This window comes from Plectropomus leopardus, chromosome 5, assembly GCF_008729295.1.
Source record: "Plectropomus leopardus isolate mb chromosome 5, YSFRI_Pleo_2.0, whole genome shotgun sequence".
In the NCBI taxonomy this organism is placed as follows: Eukaryota; Metazoa; Chordata; class Actinopteri; order Perciformes; family Serranidae; genus Plectropomus; species Plectropomus leopardus.
In genome coordinates, this window is record NC_056467.1 from 9,913,950 (window position 1) to 9,939,122 (window position 25,173).

At 40.0% G+C, this 25,173-nt stretch overlaps 1 protein-coding gene across 6 annotated transcripts in view; it reads left to right on the forward strand.

Annotated features, from left to right (window-relative positions):
• LOC121943473 (protein Aster-B-like) overlaps positions 1–25,173 on the forward strand; it is a 96,429-nt gene that overhangs the window by 34,487 nt on the left and 36,769 nt on the right. For 5 of the 6 annotated variants that reach the window (XM_042486992.1, XM_042486990.1, XM_042486991.1 and 2 more), the window contains exon 1: positions 13,484–13,540. The exons of the other annotated variant lie outside the window; for it this stretch is intronic. In XM_042486992.1, coding sequence (XP_042342926.1) covers positions 13,518–13,540 — 23 coding nt within the window. In that variant the 5' untranslated portion in view covers positions 13,484–13,517. Of the gene's footprint in view, positions 1–13,483; positions 13,541–25,173 lie in introns of those variants that run through there. 6 annotated transcript variants of the gene reach the window in all.

The window sequence follows — 25,173 nt, forward strand, 5'->3', positions numbered from 1 at the left end:
AACTTAAAAATCACAATTGAAATAATCCTTTTCTTTCTAAGTGTCAGCAACTTCAGTCAACCAATTTAGTATGACTTAACTTGATCATGATGAAGAGGATTTTGCCAATGTGCCAAAGTTCGGAGATCTACGAGTTCTGTTTTGTCAACTTGTTTAAGAAAATACAAAGGCTGACTAGTCTGGAACCGGCAGACTACAGATATAAGGCAAATGTGGTTAACTGAAGTTGCTACAGCTTAGATTTAGATTTATTTGATTAAACTTGTCATATTTAAGTTGCAACAGTTTCAAAAAATCAAGCAAATATAACTAAATTTTAAGTAAAACTTCATAATAAGATATAAAGTAAACATAAATTAAGATTGATAGTTGTATTTACTTACGTTTTTCAAGGAAATGGGATTCCTAGAATTGTTTTTAAAGTAAAATCAACTTGCCAGATTTGACAGTGCACTTTTAACTTCTGAATTTTTAAGCGTTCTGACACTTTGCATATTTTGCATCTACCTAGTCGCAGCACAGGATTTGGCTAAAATGTCAAGGCCTGCATGTTTGATCTCGAAGTATTAAAGATAAATTACATCGCTGGCAGGCATAAGATCTGCTGAAGGTGTCGCGCAGCTGAAAGAAACTTCTCAATTGGTGCTGGGAAGCTCAGTCAGGGGTAAAAGAGTGGGAAGAAATTGCTCTGACTGGAGAGGCAAATGTATTATCAGGTGCCATAGCAAAAAAAAAAAAAAAGAATTGATTGAATAGATGGAGGAGTGGTTGAGGGCCTATGATCACAGTGATTCATGGTACATGTGGGCGCTCTGTATTGAGTCACTGGCGGCAGCAGCGACTAGAGTGAAAGGACATCACTCTGCGAGCCCAATAACACATTGCTTATTTTGCTAAATGCTCGCACAGAGACACATAAATGTACATGTAATTATGTGTGAAATGTTAGTCTCAGATAATTATTGTTTGTTTTGAATTGTCTGCATTGGAATGAGACTAAAAGCAAATGTCAGAGCATGGTTACGACCACTTTAGGGCTTGCCATTTGAATGCAAGCTCTTACCAAAAGCGTGGTTTTTGTCCCCTTGAAAGCAAGCGTGCTTTGTTTTCTCACCATTGAAAAGGTTATCTGTACCAACTACAAGAAATGCAAAATACAAAGGTTTTTACCTTTTTGTGAAGACCATGGCTAATAGATATAAGAAAGAGTACAGTCCATTATGTCTTTTCTTTATGTTTGTTTGTTAGCCAAGGGAATTCTTGAAGCTATAGAAGATGTGAGGCATTATTACCAGTGCATTTTAGTTAGCATCGGCTGCCATCAGGGCAATCACGTCATGAAAAAGCAAAGACAATCTACCAAAACCTCTCATTCATTCTTCTCTACCTCCACTGATAGGCCAAGCAAAAGAAGTGGAAGAAACTGATATGGAAACCCCAAAGGTAGGATATAACTCAACAAGCGAAAGACACTCCACACATGAGCACTGACATTATACGGCAGCTTTATGTCATTAACCGAAAGATAAATGATGGGTCGTGGCACATTAATACCATCTTTCATCCTCTGTACATCCGCCCCATTTATTAAGAAAAATATGTTCTAGTTCTTCAAGTCAAGTGATTCATCACATCTGTCATACTAACACACCCCAAAAGAGGGCGCAGTTTCATTCTGGCATACTTTAAATTAATCCCACAAGTGTATCTACTTCCTCTCCACTTCCCCTTGTCCTCAGATTTCACACTGTTTGAGATCCAGGAACAATACTGCTGTAGCATCACTTACTGAAGCGCTGTCAGCATTGTCCTCTGCAGGAGCACCACGGGGTTAGAGGTGGGGACACTGTGGTTCCAGTATGGCCTATCTGTAGTCTAAAATATATCCACTCAAAGCCTTTCTGCAAGGACAAGACTGTAGGGGAACTGGTAAAACCCTGCTGTGATGTGAGGTGAACAAACAATTTGCACTAGTTGAAAGAAGTTCTGCTGAGCCTGTGAAAATAGTCATAAAACATCATCTGTGGCTCTGGAGGAGATGATGATGATTTGTGAGGTTTGGCAGGTCTGGACATTAACCAGTCAGGGAGGTTGTAATTGATGATGCTATTGTGTTGCATTATAGTAGATGAAGGATCCATTGTTTTTGAAGCTAAACATACTTGGGACGAAAAGTCATATTATCTTGGCCTCTGCTGCATTGTTTTTGACTAATCTTGTCTCAGTCCATCTCTGGTGAGTCCTTCAGCTTAATGAAACAACGATATTAAATTGCTGGAGTATCCTCTTCAACAATGAAATGGAAGTATATTCTTCTCTTGACCAGTTTATAATGATTATTGTTGCTGTCACAAATTTGCATAATCAAAAGGTTCTTCATGAGATGTCATTCAGTATGTTAATTGCTCATGTACACAAACACCTTATTGACAGTGTTAGGTAGAGATTAGCAACATAAGTGTATGTCATTTCATTTGCAGTACTTTTACAGTTGCATTTCTAGACACCATTGTGTTACGTGTATTAATTTGTGCAATGGTAATGTGCTAGTAGAACACAAATTTAGTTGCATGGAAATAAATCGTTTTTAATTTGTATATGAATACAGCGTGTTGGCTGATGAAGACAGTGAGTCTGATTTTTGCTGCGGCTACACAGTAGCAGCAGAAATTAGCAAGAAAAGTGAATCTTTATTTAACTTGGATTTTTTGCATCAACTTTATTTTGGACAGTAAGAAGGCACTGTTTAAAGTGATTTTGGTGTGTTTCTTTCTTCCATAATATACCCACCAAATGTATCACTGCGCATATGGAAATGTACATCCATTGAAGGAGAGGCTCAGCCTGAGGTGTAAACATTGGTGGGCTAGCAGTACATATATGCTGCCATCTGCACAGTGATATGGTTGGCAGGTGTAGTACCGTGGAGCGATAATACTTCCTGCATGAAGCTACTCACAAGGTCTGTGGATTATCTTGAGTAACCAGGTCTTGATTTCTGTCAAGAGGCATTGCTTTTGAGTTTTTCAAGTGTAATTTTTTGGCACTAAAACATGACTAAGAGAAGTGTATGAGAAAAGAATGATACGTTTAATCAAAAATGCATGCAAAGCACAAGTATTTAGACAAGTTGACATGTTTCCATATCACCTGGACCGGTGGTTTGCGAATAGAAAGATGTCATCATTTCCTACAAGTATACCCTTAATGTAAATCTTTAAGCATCCAGCTTAAAATAGTGGTGATGCGAGCTATGTAGGCAGAGCTATGTTTTTTTTGTTATCTTAAGACATTAAAGAAACAATCTTTCTCTTCACAATGTTTGACCTTGTTCAAGTAATCCAGCGTTTCAGGTTTTCATCCACAGCAAAGGCTCGATGTGGAAAAAGCTGTGGGTCTCGCTTGTGATTCATGACATTAGCTTTGCAGATTTAATCTGTGCAAAGTTGAGGTCCTTTGAAAGTCTGAGGCCTTGCTGGGTGATTGTTGCTTTGTCACTGTGAGTGACGTGGATCATTTGCGAAGCTCTAAATAGCTCAAGTGCCGTCCTTGAAGGCCTTGTGGGTGGTAATGACATAGCAACCAGTGGTAAGCAAATTTAAAAGCAGTGTGTGTGTTTGTGTGTGCTTCTGTGGGGTACAGCATTGTGTTTCCCCTGTTTACATCTGTATGTGTGACTGAAAAACATCAGGCAAGGTCTGTTTATGGCCTGGAGGTGGTGGGCCGCACCACTCCCGGCTTCAGTGATGGCAGAGGCGTCTCTGACAACAGCCCTGACTGACGAGATGGAAGTACTGTCTGGGAGTGGTCAGTCAATATCTCTCCACCCCAATCCCTTATCCCATCACGACTCCACTGGCAGAGTCCTTTCATGATATAAAAATAGCCTTCCTCACTCTACCTTCAAGCCCTCACAAAAGTGTGTGCAAGTCAGTGCCACTGAAGACAGAAGTTGAAGTCATACAGATTGGACATGATGTAGACAGCATCATCCATGTAGCATCTGTGTTTTCATCAACTTGCCTGTTTAAATAAAGGTTAATTTAAGCTTCCTCTGAGAATAGAGCATGAGGACGCAGATGGGGTTATTCTTTCACCCGCGGAGGTTTGTGTTTGAGTGTTACCAACAGTGAACAACCCCTCAGCGACAGCACATCTGACCACGTTGGCTTCCACACCACAGTATCTCACGCTCACTGATGATGAGGTCATGCGGAGCTATTTCATAATTGTGTGACGACTGAGCTGGCATTGTGAAGTTATGTAATTAGGAACAAAGAGGAATAGGTATTGATGAAATAAATAAATCTGCACTGGAATTAATTTTCCTCCAACTCGGTGTAAGGAAGGTTTGTGTTGATTTTGCAACACAACATCTGTTCATACTTGTGTTTTTTGGCTCCTAGCTTTAATTCTAAAATATACGATTAACCCTGAAACCTGAGAAAATTGCCTTGATTTCTTTCTAAAGCATAGGAAGAAGGCAGTGAGCATCGAATGAAGAAAAGCCCCCAAAATTGGCAAGAAAGCAGAAAAAAGTACACCTAAAAATTAGCCTTAAAACAAACAAAAAATAAACAAATATTTTTCCCCAGCTTTTTTTTCCCCTCTAGACATTGTTTCCCTAGCTTTTTTTTTTTTTTAAAAAAAAAGAAAAATTCTAATTCTGCTAATTTCTTGAAATTTGTAGAACATTTCTTACCAACTCTCTTAACATGTTTTTGAAAGAAATTGCATCAATTTGCTCAGGGTTCACAAGATTACATACATGTGAAAAGTGTCGAAAAGGAGCACTATAAAAGTGATGGTTCTCCAGGTTTCAAAGCAAATTTTAAATATTTACACTCATGTAAGAGATTCTCCTTGCGTGACTCGTTGACATTTCTTTTCCTAGACAGGAGTCTCAGCAGTGCAGTGGTACAGTAGCAGCTAAAATGTACCCTGCACTCCTGGATGTGGACTAGATCCGGAGAGATCAGCAGAACCTGATCTCTCTGCGTCGTGACATCATTTTTCTGAACAAAGCGCCTGTGTATTTGAGGAGCTCAGGGTCATGGATGTGATGAGTCATTGATGTACTGCATAATAGCTACAGCTCCAGTTTAGGCTGGAGGTATACAAAGACTTTTTGTGTCGTTTAATAATAGTAACTTAATATTAATATTTATATAGTGCCTTTCAAGAAAAAAGAAAAAAATGTCACACAAACGAGCAAACAAACAGCCTGAACAGAGGTACAAAGATGAGTGACTGGCAGGGCGCAGAGTTAAGTGAGGTTGTAGGCTGTGGTGAACAGATGGTGTTTTGAGGAGTTTTTTTTTTTTTTTTAAATGTCCAGAGATGCGGTGTTTCGGATATCCGCAGGGAGTGTGTTCCAGAGGATGGGGGCTGTGACACTGAATGCTCCGTCTCCAAAAGACGTTAACCAAGAGAGATACTGTGCTGATTATCATTTTGTAAATATTATCAACTCAGACTCATCGGAATGAGTCTGAATTTGTCATTCTCTGATACCACAAACACACTGACTAAATTCTTCATGAACGTAAGTCTTTTAATCCAATCCACAATATTTTTTCTAAACCTATCCGAGTTAACCAGGTGTTTAAAATTGCTGCTGTTAACAATAATGCAAGCTGTTCTGTTGTCCTTCGGTAGGGACGTTAATTTATAGAACAGTCCTTTAGCTCATATTAGAGTGTAGGAACACACTGCCCATGTGGTCGTATGGGGCGGAGGAATTTCTGGACAGCAGAGACATGTCTTTTAACATAGCATAATTTTACTGCCTAACATGCTACTGTTACAAACTTGTGTCTATTTATGGATGATTAACATTATGTGGTTGTTTATGATTAATGTTAGCTTCAACGAGGTAGCTAGCTGAAAAGGCTGGTGCTCAGTGTGTTTAACCCTTTAAAACCTGAGCAAATTGGTGTGATTTCTTTTCGAAAACCATGTCCCACAAATTGCAAGATATTGGCAAAATTACCTGAAAATTATTAGAATATTAGCAAAAAATGGGAAAATGTTCAGAAAACTACATTTGTAATTAGTAAAATTATATATTTAAAAATTATGTCACAGAAAAAATTTTACATTTTTTGTTCAATTGTCAGGATTTTTTGGGGTCTTTTTCTTGTTTGTTTTTGTTTTTTACTCCTCGCCTTTTACCTTTTTTGCAGGTAATTTTCATCACCAGCCAGAAACTATCACGTTTCTGTATTTGGCTTTGACTTCTGTAGAGGTCTATTCTCTCGCAAGCTTAAACCTATTGTTTAGGTTACTAGAGATAATCCCAAACTCCATTTTTCCAGCACCTTTCTCTTCCTGTCTTCTCCGCCTTCTGTCTCCACTTTGTTTAGAAATTATGAGTGTGTGTGTTTGAGGTTTGTTAAAAAAGAAACCTTGGCCTATTTTCATCCTGCTTGCTGCAGCAGAAACAGGAAATGGAAGGCTTTCTTAAATGAGTGCTTTAATGTCAGCACGTGCTGCACTTTGTTCTTTTATTCATGGCGCACGTGACAGCTGCGCAGAAGGCCATCTGTATTTCACTTCATCACTTTTTGGGTGGACCTGATATTGATATCTATCCCTCACGGTGTTGCTGCTTTTTTGCAATCAAACATATGTTATTCATCATCACTGTCATCATTCTCTTTCCCTCCCTGGGATGCTTTATGTTTTAGTCAATGTTGGCTGTCTGCAAAGTGTCTGCTCTGTCCTCAGTGGGACGTCTGATGCTGATGTGTTTTCTGCATAATATTTAATTTACCCTGGCTGGTTTCTGTTGTGCATTACTGTTCCATGTTTGCATCTGTTAATCCTTGTCATTATCTGTTGCTTGTGACTGTGTTAATCAGTCATGCAAGCCTGCACTACTACTCCGCATGTCTTTAATCCACACGTCCTCTCATTCAAAAACATCAAAAATTATGTGCACCTTGTAGGATAATTGCAGTTCTTACTTTACCTGTTTGCATAAATGGATGCCATATATATATATGTTTTTATTTCTTATGGATGAAAAGTATGTGTAGTGGCACACATACACACATTGCATATTGTATATGCCTGTCTTTGTATGCTGCAGATGCATTGCCGCTCTCTGTCTCCCCGCTGTGGCCTTGAAGGTCAGTTCAGCAAGAAACAAACACCCATACAGACACGTGATCACCCATTTCCCTCTCTGATCAGATAGTGGAGATCAATCTATGGGGGTTTGCTTAACATGAGTAGAAAAACAGTACGAGCGTAATCCATAGTGTGTTACAGAGAAAGCAGTGCCTATCAGGCAGAAGGGGGAGAGTCAAACTGGCCGTGGCGTCCAATCCCACAAAGCAGTGTGGAGGGATTAATCCAGATTATCTCTCAATGCTATTCTTAGAAATAAATGAAAAATCTCTGGGCCAGATTAGGGTTCAAGGAATGCTACAAAGGAAGCTAATTCTGTTGCTGTTTTGCTGGCTAGTAATTAATGACTAGTATTTATAAAATATGAGTTGGAATGTCTTTCCTTCATCCTCTTTCCTTTTCATCTTTTTTCTAAGCACACGTTAAGCAACACAGAGTCTAGTGAACATAGCATGGATTCAGGAAACTGAGTTAAAATCAGTTTACCTTAACATAAGAGTAAATCAGTTTCCGTTTCTGCTAGTGAGAATGTCATTTTTATTTATTTGATCATAACAAGTATTTTGCTACAGCAGAACTGGGCTGTGTTGTGGTCAGCAGGGGGCGTCAGTGATAGAAAACATCTCTGACTCTGAGGGTTTGACTCTTCTCGAGAGGAGCTGTCCATTCAGCACCACTGTGAGCAGGCTGAGTAGAGCACCAACAAGAGTTAAACTCCAGTCACACACAGCAAGAAAGATGACACCACATGAAGTAGAGCAGACTTCAGAGGCTACAAAACACTAAACCAAATGTTTTGTCCTGCTGTTTAAAATCCATCTGGTATTATATGGTATTAACTGGTATACATCCTCTTCCTAATGGGGTGGGTTAGTTTGACTAGTCAAAATGCATTTGGAAGCCAAGTGTGTTAAAACCAATGTGCGCGACCTCCTGCCTGCATTGTGTCACGTAACAGACTGAGGTTTTAGTAGAACATTTTTTAAGAGATGGCACTTGGTCCTTCACATTTATAGTTTAGGTGTAACACATTCATTTTTCAATTAGGCACATCTATAGCACAAATACTGCACCGGGATGTTTTTTTTTTAAATGTCACAATTATCAGGGTTCCATTGTCATGGAAATCCCAGAAAAGTCATGGTATTAGTCAAAATTATTTTTAAGTTTTATAGACGTCATGGAAATTAGTTGTGTGTAATGACACAGTAGTCTTCTGTGAATAAGACACCAAGTAATGTAGCATTGCAGAAAATGTATTTTCTGTATCTGATGACATAACATAGCAGTAATATGTGTTGATGTGTGACATTTTGATTCATCACGTAGGTTTCTTCATTTACTGCGTGCGCTCTGTCTCTCCCTTCTTGTATGCCAGCTAGCTTAAATCATGTTTGAATAGTCTGGAGGTCCGTGAAAAGTCATGGTAAAATTCTCAAATATTGCCCATGAAAATGTGCAGAAAATGTGTGTTATTCCTCTGGCTGCTTTAAAACCTTCTTTTTCAATAAAGTTATATAGATGGAAATTAAAAAAACATACTCCTTGATGCATCAGCCACATTAGTAGAGGAAGTTGGATCAAGATTAACTTCTGCATGAGTTAATATAATCAGCAGTCGGTGGGCAGGTGGCTCTGCAGCCTTCCTGGATGTTTCTAGGAATCATGGTGTGATTTACACTAGCATTATTAAGGTGCACTGTGTCTGCAGGTATTGACTCTGGGTTTTTTTGGTTTTGTTTTGTTTGTTTTTTCATGAAATTGTTAGCAAGCTATGATTAGGTGGACACCAGATGGACTCTGTGTGAGCTGACTTACTGTCCTCTTGCTTGACTGAAGCTCAGGCTACAGCACTCACCACTTCACCTGGGAAGGGATTAGAGGGCTCTCATATCTTTGCCTCTTTTCCTTTCCTCACTTCTCTCTCCCCGCAGTCCGACCGCATTCGCAGTAGCCCATGGGGAGAGACAATGCTGGCTTACAATACAGAGAGAGTGTGTCCTCCCCTCTGCTCTCACCTGCCCCATGGTGCAGAAATGAAAGATCCACGCACTGACCCTCTTCCCTCTGTGAGTTTTTTCATAATAAAAGCAATCACAATGTGCTGTTGGGTGCTTCTAAAAGTCAGCAGCTGCCAGATATTGATTGCTCGTAATAGACTGTTTTATGGAGCCCTCTACAGCCCAAGATATACAGTACATGTGCAAATATGCAAGAAAATATATAACACGTGCAGAGACAGAGATACACACTGTATTGTAAAGGATAGCCTCTTGAATAATGGACTGATGCCAACCAAGAGTCATATTCATAATGTCAAGGTTAAAAATCTGTTTTTAACCATCTGGCATGTTTCCATTCATCTGTACTACTTGATGTGTGCATTATCAACTAAGTAACATGGACAATAACACATCAGATCACAAAACAGCAAAACTGTGCTGTGTGAGTTTGACACAACAGCAACACATAAGGGGTGATAAAAACTCTTAATCCTGTTGAAAAAGAGTGCATATCAATTAACTTTAATTCAGCACAGGCCTCAGTGTCTGTCCCAAAATGTCCTTATTCTAAAAGTTAAGAAGGTCTGTAATGCTCTTAGTTTATGTGATTATCAGCCTCTTCAGTGTCTCCTTTGCCGTGCTGCTCTACAACCAGTTTTTAATTTGTTCTAATTTGGAAATAGATTTTCTAACAGTACAACAGGTGTTATACTTTAGGCCATGGTCTAGAAGGAAAATGGATGTAACACAGATAACGCCATGAGAGCATGTTACTGTACAAAAGTGACCAAAGTGAGGTGTCGACTCAACTGTTCTTTGATCTCAGCTGCAAAACATGTCCTGAACCTGACGTGAGGCCTGCTGTCTGTAATGGGAACATGTGTCCTCCCAGACCAAGAGCTTGAGTGCAACTGCATCATCTGCAAGCCATTATCTTTTTTTTTTTTTTTTTTTTTTTTGGTCGCTTGCCTCACCATCAGTCAGCCATGCACTCACTCTCTCCTGGCACCATTTGCATATAAAAAAAGTTGCAGAGTGAGTGAAAGAACCTCAGTGACTCAGCAGGCTGAGTTCAGTAACAATAATTATATGGAAACTTATTTGGTGCTATATTAACACTGATCGCTTAGTGCTATCCCATCACAAAACAAATAAAATCAAACCACAACTGGTGGTTTGAAAATGACATTTGATACAAGAGGTGACAGAGTTCTGGGGGCGCCAAAACAGACATGAATCTGCCTTTTTTCCATCATTCTGTTTGAGTTAAAATGATTCTGCAGAGCACAGTGAAAGGAGTTGGTTTCCCTACTAAGTTGGAGGTGTGTAGCCTGTCGCATACAGCTTATCAACTACCAGTTCACTGTCGCTGCTTTCTCTTCTTACGTTACTCCCTGCAATATTCCAGTGATCAGCTGTCAAAAAATAATCCAGAATAACTACGTTGTTGGTTTCTAGACACATTTTTGATGAAGAATAGCAGTAAATGTTAAGCACACTGAGAAATGCATCGCATTTTATTGTGACTTTGTAAAAAACTCATGTTTTACCAGTAAAATGCTTAGAATGTGAAGCTGCAGCAGTGGGTAATGTTCAGTTTGCATTAGCAGTAACCTAATATATAATTTTTACATGAACGCAACTTTTGACACCCAGTTCATAATACTGTTGATGTAAATTGAAAAAGAAATCCTAGAATAGCGAAGAAGTGACCCACCCTACTCTCCCTATGAGTGGCTAGTACTTGTTGCCTTTGTTCGTTGGATTGGTTAGGTTTTGACAAGAGGAGTGGGACTGGTTAGGGTAACAATGTCAGGGTAAGCCACCCAGAGGCAGAGTAATGCAGGCCATTCTTTCGCAATCCTAGATTTCGCAAATTCACACTTTAATACTTTAAATAGTGTGCCATAGGCTGAATCACAATTCTGTTACCACATTTGGCAACTTGGCAAATGACTCAACAGACAATTATTTAGATAATGACTTTAAATAAATCAGTGACAGAAACTGTTAAGTATTTTAAATCAATCCACTAAATAACAATTGAAATTTCTAGATCATCTGTGTGTGTGTGTGTGTGTGTGTGTGTGTGTGTGTGTGTGTGTGTGTGTGGTGAACAGATCTACCAGAGTATCACTTCTTGTGATGGTGAAGAGTGGTTTGCATTAGCTGTAGTATTAGCCCTCCCTAATGAGGTGTAATTTGCAATGTGCAGGGCTGTAAGAAGGTTAAAGGAGAATGTGCTGCGCTGTGACCCAGTGCCTGTGGTCAAGTCGGCCATTGTTTTTAATGACAGCTTCTGTTAAAGTGATTGGTCGGTTGCTCTCTGACCCCTGTGGCCTGCAGTGATCAAGGGAAGAGATTAAGTAACCGTTCTTACAGTCAGTCAGTTGACTGCAAGTAGCATGAGGGTTAATCCATTACAAATATAGTTGTGATGAGTTTACGTGGTGTTTTGTATACTAACATGATACCCGTCACCGGTAAATTTTTGCAGCTGTGGCTGGCTAGCATATGCTTATTCTAAAACTGAAAATTCATGAGTTGGTTGAAAACTGATATGATGCTAAAGACTGAGACTGTAGGGCAGTGAGTTTGACAAACAGGCTGCATTGTAACACAGGTTTTGCGTGGAGTGTAACCCACTGAGCAATTTAACGTTGAAAAGACGTTAAAGTAATGTCTATTATACGTCTAGTTGTCTTTTAGATGTTAAGATTTTTGTTATTCAGGGTAAAAATATGAAAGTTTAGTAGGTGTCTCGTCTTGGCCTAGATCTGACCTAAACAGAATCTGTGTATATGACAAAAAAATAAAAATTTATAATGTTAAAGCAGGGGCGTGCAGTACCTTTGTTAGTTATTTTATAGTTTTTTTAATTTATTTTTAATGTAATTAATGATTATTTAAAAATATGGTCTAAAATCAGGCTGTATGCCAATAAATCTTGGTCTGTAACAGGGCTAAAGCTTGGAGATGATGTTTAAATAACGCCTATTGCTCAGTGGGTAAACTTTCCCAAACCAAAGAAGGAGAAGGAAGACTTGCCATTGTTTCTCTAATTTCTAATAAAGATGTCTATTGGTTCCCACAGTGTGGATCAAGTATTTTTGTAACAGAACCTGAAACCATGTGATTCTACTTTCAGTAGCATGTGCAAACATTTGCATCTTACATTAGGACAGATAAGCACACAGATTAATTTCTTATGTACATTTAAGTGCTTGTGTTTTGGGTTTTGGAAAGGTAGGGAAAAAAGTCACCATCCTGCTAACTCTTGTGATGCAGAATATGGCTGTTAATCCAAAGTTTGACAGGCTTGCTGTCGGTCATTTAGATGAATGATTCACAAATGGTCCTAGTTAAATTTAAAGTCATATTATTGCTGTTACAAAACATTCAGTGGCCAACTAAGCAAGCTGAGTCACCACGCTGTCCATATGATTCATCATGCATGCAGAACACGTACACAGCACAAGGCTATAAACATGGGGAGTACCCCGGTACACTCAATGCATTAAGAGATTAACAAGGTTAGCTGCTGACACTGATCAGGGCTGGAGTCCAATACAAGAGGAAAGAATTGCAGCAGGTTCCCCCTTCCCTGCCCCCCTAGTTAATACCCTTCTCTTACATAGAGCATGGTGGGTGGAGGTGGGGGTCATTTCACAGGGGATGTTATGGCCAGAGGCTGCTATCCTGCTTTAGTTCTCCACATTGGACCAGCGAGGCTTATCTTGGAGAGAAATAGAGAAAGAGAGCCATCTAGGGAAGAGGACAGAGAGAACAGGAGGGAGGGAGGGAGGGAGGGGGAGGGTAGAGATCCTGCGCCTGCTCACTGTGAGCGCAGCAAGTGCAGCTTTCATCCGCAGCGGAGACTGAGGGAGAGACGGAGAGAGTTTGAACGAGCAAACAGACGCTGCGGGGGGAAAGTGTGAGAGCTTGACAGAAAAGAGTTGGAAAAGGACCGGCCATGTTGGCATACATTTGCAATTTCTAGCCCTCGTGCTTCTGCTGCGTGCTGCAGTTTGCGTTGTGAGTATTGCGGCGCAGGTCACCTCCTTCTCTTTTGGGAAAACTGACGAACCTCAGGGAGGTGTGAATTTCTGGCACAAGTGCTCAGCACTGCGGCACCCCGATACAAGTGAAGGAATGTAGCTGAAACGTGGGCAAAGCTTAGGATCGTCCTTCCAGACTTTGGATCCCTCAACCGTCCATCCATCTCCACATCCACTCCTCCCTTCTTCCCTCGGTGCATCTCTCCTGCTCTGTGTATGGGAGGTGAGGCTTTGGCAGGCTGTCAGTCAGCATGCAGCGGTGTGAACGGGCAGCCCAGTGCCCACAACACGCTATGGACGTCAGACACTCCTCGCTGTACTAATGAAAGGCTTCAAGCTCGCCTGGTAAGGCTGAACAGAGATTTTCTCTTTGTTTATGAGTGTGTATTCGGAATGAAACCTGATTTTCTGTGTAGCTTTAAGGCTGTCGTGCATGCAAAGCACAACCCAGTCAGGTACTAGATGTCTGTGAGCATTTTCTGATATCACGTGACTGCGTTGACATATGTCATTCTGCATACTCTCTCGACAAGGCTGGATGCACCGTCAAATCTGTGCTTTTGAAAGAGAGCACATTAAATATGTTTATCTGTCCTCCTTCTCCCATGCTTTCTATAAGGTTATGTAAATCTCCAGGAAATGCACCAGTATGTAATAAGGGCAAGATCAGGACACCACTAAGCTGTGACCTGACCGGAGTGTGTATATCCAGTACAGCTAATGTGGACTAGTGTGTTGGGTTTTTTTTTTTCACTGTGACTGTGGCGACCCTGCTCTGCTCCCCTCTGGCGGGCTCAGTGTGAGCAAAGCAGCTGAGGAGAGGCACTCACGTGGCTGCCTGGAAAAGAGCAGGCACATGCTCCCTCCGTCTCTCCCTGCTTCTCACTCTCACTGTCCTTCTTACTTGTTTTCCCGTCCCCTCATTATCTCACATGAACAAACAAATCCACATCCGGGTGGTCCCCACTCTCAGTTTCTTTTTTCACCTGTTTTTTTGCCACAGTGTGTGTGCACTTTTCCACCATCCCTCCTCTCCTCCCCTTGTGTTTGTTTATGCTCCTCCTCCTCTTCTTGCCTGATATTTTTAGAGACGAATTACAGAGCACTGCAGGAGGAGAAAAAAAACAGAGGGGGAGCAGTTTCGGCAACGTGCGTCCTGCTTCCTTCCTTCTCACTTTCATGAGGACCTCTTCTTTTCCCTGACGTCTCTGTCTCTCTTTCATTCTCTCTATATTTGTCTGTCGTCCTCTCGTGAACATCCCTGCTCTCCACTTATTTTTTATACCTGTCAAATGTATCACTTGATCCTCCAGTCATTTTTTTCTTTAGGCTGTGGACTGTAGCTTTGAACATTCCCTCTCAGGGCTTCATAAGATTAATCAGATTGAGCGCATATTGTGTGTGTGTGTGTGTGTGTGTGTGTGTGTGTGTGTGTGTGTGTGTGTGTATTAGCCAGTGTGTCTTCCTGTTTTGTGTTTGTGTTTGTATGTGTGTGTCTGTCTTAGAAGTCCAGTGCCTCTTTATCATTCAAAGGCACAGACTCAACTACTCTGTTTGCAGGACCAAACACAGGTTACTTTACCACTGAACAGCCATCTGTTAGCATCCCATATATACTTACATGGAGATGACCTGTCTGGCTAGCTGAGTGGGTATACTCTGCACGTTACTTGTTATGTAACGGCACATATGTTTGCAGTTGTGTCATATCCAATAGGGTGCATCTCCATCCATGTTTTTACCTTTTAATCAAGAATTTGCAAAAGGGATTTTTGAACATAACTCCAATCCAAAAGCTTCTTTTCAGCTTTTCACCTTGAAGGGGAAAAAAATCAATCATGGAACAAGTGATAATGATGCAGTATCAGTTCCCCTTGTAGATTCATTAGTGAGAGAACCCAGCTGAAATCCCACTCTTGTTATAAGTGTCTGTTATAGCTGCCTTCTGTTCTCCCAGGCACAATCTGCTACGTAGGCAAATGGTGTGACCTCGAGGTCATTCCATCAGTCAATACCTCAATCAGCGCATTTGTTGTCCTGCGTGTTATAAACCAAGTAGATATAGCAGTGTATTTATCTGCACTGGATGCAGCGATTAATCTGCGCTAACTGGTTTATCGCTCTCCAGGCACTAGATTGAACTGGATAATGATTCTTCAAGTCTCTCGCAACATTTTTATAGTGCAGATGTGTTTGTTCTTTCTATTTTTTTGGCTGCTGAGAAATAGGGGAGAGAAAAGTCCAGAAATAAACAATTCACATAATAAGATTGAATTTAAGATTGCAAAAGTATCTTTACATGTAGAAAAATCAAAGAGAGAATAGTTGAGATTATGACTGTGATGTGATGCAAACAAAAATATTGGTCAAAGTAATAAGAAAATCTCATGGGATGTACTGTCAGGTGATGTCAGGAGAAGCAAGTGTCAAAGAGTTTTCCGACTGGAAACCAGGCTTCCCTGTTGGGTGTATGTTTGTCACAGTGCATGCTGTGATTGAGAGGCATGGTGGGGGGATAATTTTGCAGTATTACTTAGTTGTCAGAAGACAAGACAGAGATAAGACGAAGAGAGAGAGAGAGAGACCATGTGTGTGCGTAGATGCGTGCGAGTGTGAGATTGCTCAGGATTTGGCAGTGGCCCCAGTGTGGGGATGTGTGCTCTTGATACGACATTTAATGTGACTTAAATCTGCACACAAACAAACACACACACATGCACTAGGACACAGATGTGCACACACAGCCAACAGCAGCAGCTGTAGCAACAGCAAGGCACTGACAGCAGGCTCGAGTTGAGGCTTACTCTCTGCACGTGGCACCGTGGACAAGCCTGTTGTTGCTGCAGGACAGTTGGACAGACTCTGAATGTGGACTTGCAAACATAAATGCCATGTCTTTAACCCAAACTGGTTTGTTCAGTTGTTCAGCTCCTTTATCTTATTGATCGCTGCCAATCAGACCATGTGACTGCAGTGTTTTCCCTGCTTCCTGTCACAGTCGCAGAGCAGTGGAAAATAGAGGTAAAACACTGAGGAGAAATCCTTAATATCTGCCTTTACGTTAGGGCTTGACCTGAATATTTGGCTATTTGAATATTTGTTAATTGGGTAGCTGTTTGTTTTTCAATTTAGGGATTTAGATACTTTTTTTTTGTTTTGTTTTGTTTGTTTGTTTTTTGGAGAGGCCGAATGTCATTTCAATGTTTGTGAGAATAAATTAATGAATACATCTTAAATATTAGATTTGTTTTAGTTAGTATGCTCTGCTTCTGTTTCACAGGGCTTTGTTAAGTTATTATGAGTTGTTTGTAAATCTATAATAATTTGACCTGGTGTCTCTCTCTCACCTGACGCTGAAACTGTCAGAGGTTGGGGTCTCAGGTTCTTCCTCACCTAATGGTGAAGCTGTGTGGTGCAAGGTTTCTCTCGCTCTCACCTGACGCTGAAACTGTTGGGGTTCAGGTGCGGATGCACGGCGTCACTCTCTCTCTCTAAAAAAAAAGTCTGCCACCGCTTACCACTACCCCCCACGCCTACAGAAGCTTCAAATATTAGCCCAGAAAATGGTATTCGAGACAGCCCTACTTTAAATCCCTTTGAGACTGCAGATTTTTGATCATACATGTTGTCATGCAGACCAACAGCACTTCAAAGACTTTTGAAAACTTGCAGCATCCACCAACATATGCATGGCTACTTCAGATCCCCACATGCAAACCAAACCCCCAGGCGCGTGCTATCCAATACCGAGCTGCCAATGTCTCTCTGGGCTATTTTAGACTGACTTGAAAATTGCAGCACCCAGGCCTCTGCACCAAGAAAATTAATCTCAATATGTAAAAGTATCAGAGAGGGAGATGGAGAAGAGCTTCTGCATTAACTGTAGGGGAACTGCTGGTCGATGAGCTACCTGGTCATCAGAGGTGATGATTAAGCCCCCTCCCGTTAGCAAAACTATATCTACTCGCTTTGAAAACAAAATCTAGAAATGTCCACAGCCAAGAATTTGTTAGGGACGGACAGAGAGGCTTGGAAGCAACTGCAGCCTCATAGATAAAACACTGCAGCATCAGACTGGGCCACAATGGACTTCCAAGTTCACAGTAGGGGCTCTGCAGTGAAGAGAAGCCGCAGAATTGTTTCCCTCCTGGCCACAGCTTATTAACTCTCTCTCTCCTTCTTTCTCCCGTTCCCTGTCCCCCCCTTTTTTTTATACTGCATCCTTCCCACAAGCCATTTGTCATCACTGATTATAGTCTGTATTGTTCCCTGCCACACTCTTCAGCCTTCTCCCAGTATGACCAACTATTTTTTCTTTCTTTCTTTTTTCTTTTCTTTTTCTTTAAGGAGATATGATTGATGAAGCATTGATTTTTTGTCCCTTTTAGGAAAATTCAGATGCTTGCATGAAATTTATCTGTAAAGGAAGTGTTTCTAAATTGGTATTATGTGTTCATGTTAACAAGGAAGACTGCTAGTATTGTTTTCTATTATTTATTTACACAAACATTTATACATACACACAAACATACAGACAGTTCACATATCTATATCACTAAAACACTGTAACAAATACTTTCTACCTCACCACAAGTCAAAAAAACCTCTAATACAACAAGAGACAAAATAAGAAAATATTACTTTATGGATAGCATAAGATCATTCTGTATCCCAGGTTTTTGATCATTTCAGGATCTCCCATTTATTTTTATTCAACTTTTTTGTTTACCTTTTCATAATAAGTTTCTCTTGGGGATTTTCTTGAGGAAGGTTCTTACTGCCTGAGTTTTTGGAAAATATACTGAATAGATTTTCAATGGCTGTATTTGCATTAATAACAACTGTAAAAATTTAGACTGGTAGGAACCAGTAACTTTATAAACCTTCGTCGTGTTGTCTGGAAATGTCAGCAACAGGTGCAGGAGGGTACCTTAAATATCATATTTAGACCTGAAAGTGAGGCATCTGTGACTAAATTTATTTCAAAAAGGCAAAGAGCAAAAAATGACCCAAATGTTGACAAGAAATTAGTGAAAAGGTACAAGAAACTTAACTGAAATTATAGTTTTTAAAAAAATAAATAAAAGAACTAAACAGGAAATGACCTGTAAAAATTGTTAAATTTGTATAATTTTTTTTCTATAACCTAAGTTTAAATATATGATTCAAATAATTCTAAATTTAGTTTACTTGATGTTTTTTTTTCCCTAAAGTTTTCTCTTTCTCTTTACAGCTAATTTTCAGGTCATTTACCAGACATTTCATACCAAGTTGCTAATTGCCCTTTTCTCCATGCTTTTGAAGAAATCAGATTTTCTCAGGTTGCATAGGTTTAAATGCTTGTGAAAAGTGTCTGAACACAGCATAAGAAAACTGATGTCGATCCAGGTTTCAAAGGGTTAAATAGAGTAGCAGGTAACCTCGGCCACCAGTTTATGAATGTGTGCGTGATGGGTGATAACGACTCGTCGTGTTAAAGTGCTTTGAGTGGTCAAAAAACGATTAGAAAAGCGCTATACAAGTGCAGGACCATTTACCACTGACATCCCCGCAGTATTTGACGAGTTGAATTGAGGACGTGTTGGCTGTGCTGTGGGAGGAAACATTCCTGTTTCTCTCCGCCTCTGTTAGCCTCATCATTAATGGACTGGAAGCTGCATTCAGGGACAGACAGTCGTGTGTACCTCTCCCTAATGGATGTCTGATGAAAAGGCTTCACGCTGGCGTTCCATACACTTGTTTCTCAAATGAGGCCTGCCCAAAAAAAAGGACAATTTCCATTAAGCACAAAAAGAAACTGATCCTCTCCACTCTATGTCTTGACCCCCTAACATCATAAACCATCAAAGTAGCTTCCTGTTTACCAGCCCATTAAAGTACAGTAAACATTCACACATTTCTGTGTCACTTACTGGTAATTGTTTTCATGACATCTGGTAGTTGTCTGTATTTAATTGCTATCTGGTGGTAGCTTACTGGGTAAAGTGTGTACCATTAAGGTGGAGTGTTTACCACAGTGGTTCGAGTCCGGCTCAGGCCCTTTTCTGCATTTCATCCTCTCTGTCTCCCTTGCCTTTCCTGGCTCTCTGTCACTGTCTAACTAAAACAGAAAATGCCTAAAATAATCTAACAAAAAAGGAATCCATATTTTACCTTATCTACATAGCTTTAGGCCCACTATGTTTCATTAAACCTGCGTTCTGTGCTAACAGCTAAATGTGAAAAGTGATATCAAAACATTCAATGACACAGGATTTAGATTTTCCCTTTTTGTTTATCGAGTTACATGTTTTCTTTTTTTTTAAACTTGTTTGAGTATTGACAAATAACTGCTTGGCAGTGGTGAGTGAAAGTTATACTTGTATAAAAGTCACCTATAAGAATATTACTTAAGTAAGTTTCAAAAGTAATTTTGTTATAAGTATTAAGTAAGTATTGAAAGTTTTTAGAATTTTGAGAATTATGAAGTTCATTCTTCATAACATACACTACCTTAAAAATTGAGCCTACATTACACTTTAAAAGAAAAATTAGGTCTTTTTTGCAACTTAAACAAACAAATTTCAGGTTTTCCTTCCCTCCCATTCCTTCAGTAAAGTTATTATACAGAAAAAAAGAGAAACATATTTTTATAGCACCTACTTGAGGCACTTTTTTTTTGCTTATTTTCAAAGTTTTTGAGAGAAATCAAGCCACTTTGCTCAGTTTACAAAAGGTTAATTGATTATCAGAATACTTGAAGATGAATTTACAGTTTGAGTAATCAATGAATGAATCAATGCAGCTCTGATTCTGAGGATATAATTAACCACAGCCTAGCATTTGCAATATAACACCAGTCATTCCCCCTTTTTTTATAGCCATTCCTTCAGACATTTTTGCCTGTGTGGAAGCAGCGTGCCACGCTTTCTTAATGCGACAAGTATTAAATGTTTCTATCCCAACACTAGGATCTCATACTCGCACTCTCTTTCTCTCAAGGTCTGACCTCTCTCTGCCTACTGCTCTTTGTCGCCTAGCCTGTTTCCTTCCGCCTATATATCCCCTACAGATGGCAGTGGCTGTGTCCCATGCCACTGGGACAATGTGTCCCACAGGGGCTTAATCCGGTTGCCAGTTTCCTGTCCCCTCCTGCCCCTCTCTGACATCTCCACTGAGTCCTTGAATTACCTCATCAGGCCGGGTAGTGCTCTTGAATTTAAATCAGTGTGTTTAATTATAGCTGCTTTTAAAACAGGTTCTTGGACTCAGAGGTACAGCAGGTCATAGAAACCCAAAAACTGTTACAGGCTTTGGTTGCCACACATTGAGGGTAATTAGGCAGTTTAATGAAGCCTGGGACTAAATGTTATAGTTAGCTCATGTGATTTGATTTAAATAGTTTTAGCAAAGGTGCTGACATACAGTGGTTTCACATTGTACTTGCTTATTTTTGTACTTTACTGACACACAGAAATCAACACAGAGATTGGCGTGTCCTGATTAATTCTGTCAATCTTCTAACTTTGAGTCAAAATAGAGATATCAGCTGTCAGTGACGCACTGGTCACTCCTCTTACTCCAAACATGTCCACAGCAAAGTGCACTTAAACTCCCGGGCTTTGTAGATAACTAATTGTGTGTGTCAGTGCTTTATGCAGCAGCAGCAGCAACATCCCTTCCAAACACACAAACACACACACACACACCCTCCCACAGCTCTCTCTTTTTGCCTCCAATTGGGAACACTTCAAGTGGCGGTGCACATGAATGGCTTGACGGGCTGCCATGGCAACTGCACGGCCGAGACACAGTCAGGCTGACAGACATTTCCAACCTAGCCAGGCGTCGCCACATTTGATGTCACCATGACAACTCAGTAAACAGCACGCCTTCCTCTCAAAAAGATGAAGAAATTTGCCAGAGTCTTAAACATTCGGGGTGTGTTCTGCTCACATTTAATAATGAATTGATAAAATATGAAATTGAAACTACTCAAGCCTGTCAAGTCTGTCAGTCATCAGTGAATAATAAGAATGAATCAGCAACTAAATGCCCGTGGGTGTTCATTACAAACCATATCTCTGAGTGTGCGGTCAATTTGACCATCTGCGTGTCCGCTGGGTGCAACAACAAAGAGAACAGAGGTCCCCTAAGTAGGTCAGTTGTTGGTGTGAGGCTGGGCGGGCTTATCTGGGCACACAGTGGTTCGGCTCAGTGGACCAGCTCCCTTTGTTCCACAGCACAGCTCCGCTCAGCGCTCCCACAGAGGCAGCCAGCATTGCTGCAGCCCCGGGGTCAAGTCTTTCCAGCAGCTCAGCTCAGGGCTCCGTTTGCTTCTTTATAGCAATACAGAGGTGATTGCTGACTGTGGGCATCTTTATGTATGTGTGAATGGATCGACTTAAAATCAGCTTACTTTTCAGTAAAACTGTTTGTCTGATGATTTGATTTTAACAAGTAATAGTACTGATATATAATAGCACTGATAAGAATTGTGTTTCTTGATTGCATATGGAAACACCAGTTAGTTCAACACTGTGGTAAATGTATAATCCATAACTACCATAACCATAACTCTAAAACTTTCAGGGTATGGGTGACATTTTTTTTAACCTAGGCCTCATTCCCAAAAAGCATTTTATCACTCAGTTAACCCCTTGAAACCTTAGCAAATGGGCATCATTTCTTTCAAAAACAAGGGAAGAAGGCATCGACCAACGAAAGAAGAAATGACCCAAAAAATTAGCAAGAAATTCGTAATAAGTGCAAAAATATTACCTGAAATTTTGTAATAAAAAAGTTAGTAAAAAATCAACTGCAAAAGGTTTTTGTACAAAATTTTAAAAATGTAATTGTCATAATTATAAATATATTTTTTCCCTATACATTTTCCCCTAGCTTTCCTCTTTTACTTAGACTTTTCCCCAAGCTTTTTAAAAATAATTGTCTATATTTTCTTGCTATTTGTGAAACATTTATTACCAAAGCACTCATTGCTTTTTTCATATATTTTTGAAAGAAATCAAACCTATTTGCTCAAAGTTCAAAGGTTTTAAATACTTGTGAAAGGTGTCTAAAAGCAGCACAAGACAAGTGATGTTGATCCAGGTTTCAAAGGGTTAACCAAGATACTAAATACTAAATGAAGGATTAACAATACACCCACAGACTGTTCAATATGATGTTCCAAATGATAGACAATTTCCTTAATGTTTTAATTTATATAAGTGACAGCAGACATTTTGCCTCGTTATAGTTGGAAACATGGGCGTGATTATACTCTTATAATAAAGAGTTGGAGAAAAAGTCAAAAATTACTAATTTATGCTTAGCTGAGGAAGAAAAGTTGATGTATTGATAAAAACAATGTGCAGCAAAGTGCAATGAAAAAAGACATAAATATTTAAAAATCATGATGCGCATGATGTGACTATAATGTGTCACTCAAGCTTCCACTGGAGAGATGAAAAGTAGAAAACATCAGATCTGCGTGCAGCGATGAGGAGACTGTAACCTTCATCAGATGAATGCAAATTTGTACGGCATGGTGTGGCATTTTCTATGACAGTTTTTCTGGACATTTGTTAAACTTTTTTACTACATTTGGACTTGTGTGACAGTGAGCTGGTAAACTCAATGCCAGGCTCCTGAAACAGCTAAATGGAATTGATCCCTTAAACATTTTATAATGTGCGTCTGTGCTTTTAGTGCCGTGACATGTCAGAAGGCCAAATCTGTTACGACTAGAACTGCCACAAAATAAAATACCAGGTTTTGATAATTCACTCAGGTTAAACATATACACATAAAAAACAGTAAATTATGTGAGTGTCTTGAAAGTGTCATAAAATGTAAAACTTTTTAGTAGGTTCCTCTGAAATTTACATCACCTTTCCCATATGTATATAACAGAGGTAGGACTTAGTCATGTTTTTAAAGTCTCAAGGAACTCTCTAGTCTTTGAACTTAAGTCCCAAGGCCTAAACTTTGAGTTTAGAGTCCTAAACAAGTGATGATGCTCTCTTCACCAAATTTAATGACATTTTCACATCAGAGTAATAATATGTAGATTTACAAAATTCATAAATGCTTTAAATGCTATGTAAAATTTGAACTTACTAGTTAAATGAGTTTGTGGAAGTTGTTGTGTCTCCATCTACAATTTTTGATCCGCACATTTTGCATACTGCAATATATATGTTTTATTTTTATTTTTGTACAGAGACAAAATAATATTTGGTGACATTTTTTCCAAATGCCACTAAGTAGCATAACATTAGTTCTTCGTGGTTCTCTCCTGCAGCTTGATTAGATGTTGTCAGATTGGTTGAATCGAAGTCGATCTGGGAAATTTAGTGTTGACTTGCTGGGACTGAATAATGTTAATGACAGTTGATTTGGGAAATAAGGATAAATAAATTGATTTGTGGCACGTGTTTGGAAAGCCATTAAATTTGTGACTTAAGCTTGACTTGAGTCCAACTCATGTGACTAGTCTGCGTCTCTGGTATTTAGGAGCACATGTGGTTATTGCAAAAGTTGTTCCCTCAAATACAAAATAATTATCAGTGAAATCCACTGCAGTAAGCACTTTACACTGCGGCAGGAATGACTAATGGCCAAAGTTGCACTTGGCGAAGCATTAAAACGAGTTTCATTGCCCTGGGGCTCTGAAACCTGTACAGTTTTAAATAGAAGCTAATGATGCACAACAGATAATATTTCATCTTTTCTTTCATTTATATTTACTTAATGGACAATGCCACACAATTAGAAAGAAGTGACCTCAAGAGACAGTGAGCTCAAAGAATAATTTTAGTTAATATTGGTTTTGTAATGGGGCTTTTGTTGTAATTATTTGTTGGAAAATGGCCAAAAGTTAAGCAATACTTCTACTTTTTTGATATTGTTTTGACTTGTGCCTGAGATACATTATGTTCTAAATTATATTTCTTTAGCTTGTTTTTTTTATTTTGCAAACCTTAGAGGATTGTTCTTTGCATTTACTGTTGCTGGTTTTGGACTGCTAGTTAATTTCTAGCTTTCAGAGGAAGTTTATTTATGTGAGAGTGTGTGTGTGCGTGTGTGTGTGTCTGTGTGAAACCATTAACTGTGTTTACCACAAACCCTGGTCTGGCTTATTGTGAGATTTAGAGGGAGCTTCGCATGTAAAGTGACCTGAAAGCTGGTGATGTCAGCCGTCCATTCATGAAGCACATGAATAATTGAGGAAGCAGCAGGCTCAGTGCACCAGCACCAAGTCGAGGTGGAATGCAAAGTGAAAGCCATCTCTTTCCTCATTTGCTCTGTCTCTAACACACCCCTCTCTCTCTCGCTCTCTCTCTGTCTCTATCCACTTGCACACTCTCCCTCAATCTCTTCTCATCTATTGTCAGTCTGCAACCGTGAAATTCTGAGAACGAGGAGCAAAAATCGCGAGAGAGGAGTCTTGCTTGGATACAAGCTAACGCAGTAATCAGGTGGATGATCCAACGGCTATGAGAGCGGAGGAACAAAAAAAGGAGGAATGGAAAGTGCAGGTTGCTAGAAAGAACGAGAGCTTATCAGCCTCAATTGAACAAAAGAGGAGAGAGTGAAGAATAGAAAGAGAAGACACCTCTCCAGCTTCAGTGGTTTCCCTCCGTCTGCCGGGAAAACACGCTCTTTTTATCTCCCTCGGCTGCGTCCGCTTCCTCCTCCTCCTCTTTCCTCCCATCCTCCTGGCATGCTACACAACTCATCCGCCCTCCTCCCCTTTATCCCTCATCCCCCTCTCTTCTCTCCTTCCCCCCCTTCCTCTCCTTCCTCTCATGTCTCATCCACGGCTCCTGCTGCGTGAATGAAGCCATTTGAAAAGGGCTGATCGCTGCGGAGCGGCTCTCTACATGGCTACGACCAGGTTAGTGCTGAAACAACAGCCTGCCTACCTGACTGCATTCAGGCACAACAACATGCATAATGATTGTGTTTGGTGAGATGTCAACATTTAGAGGGAG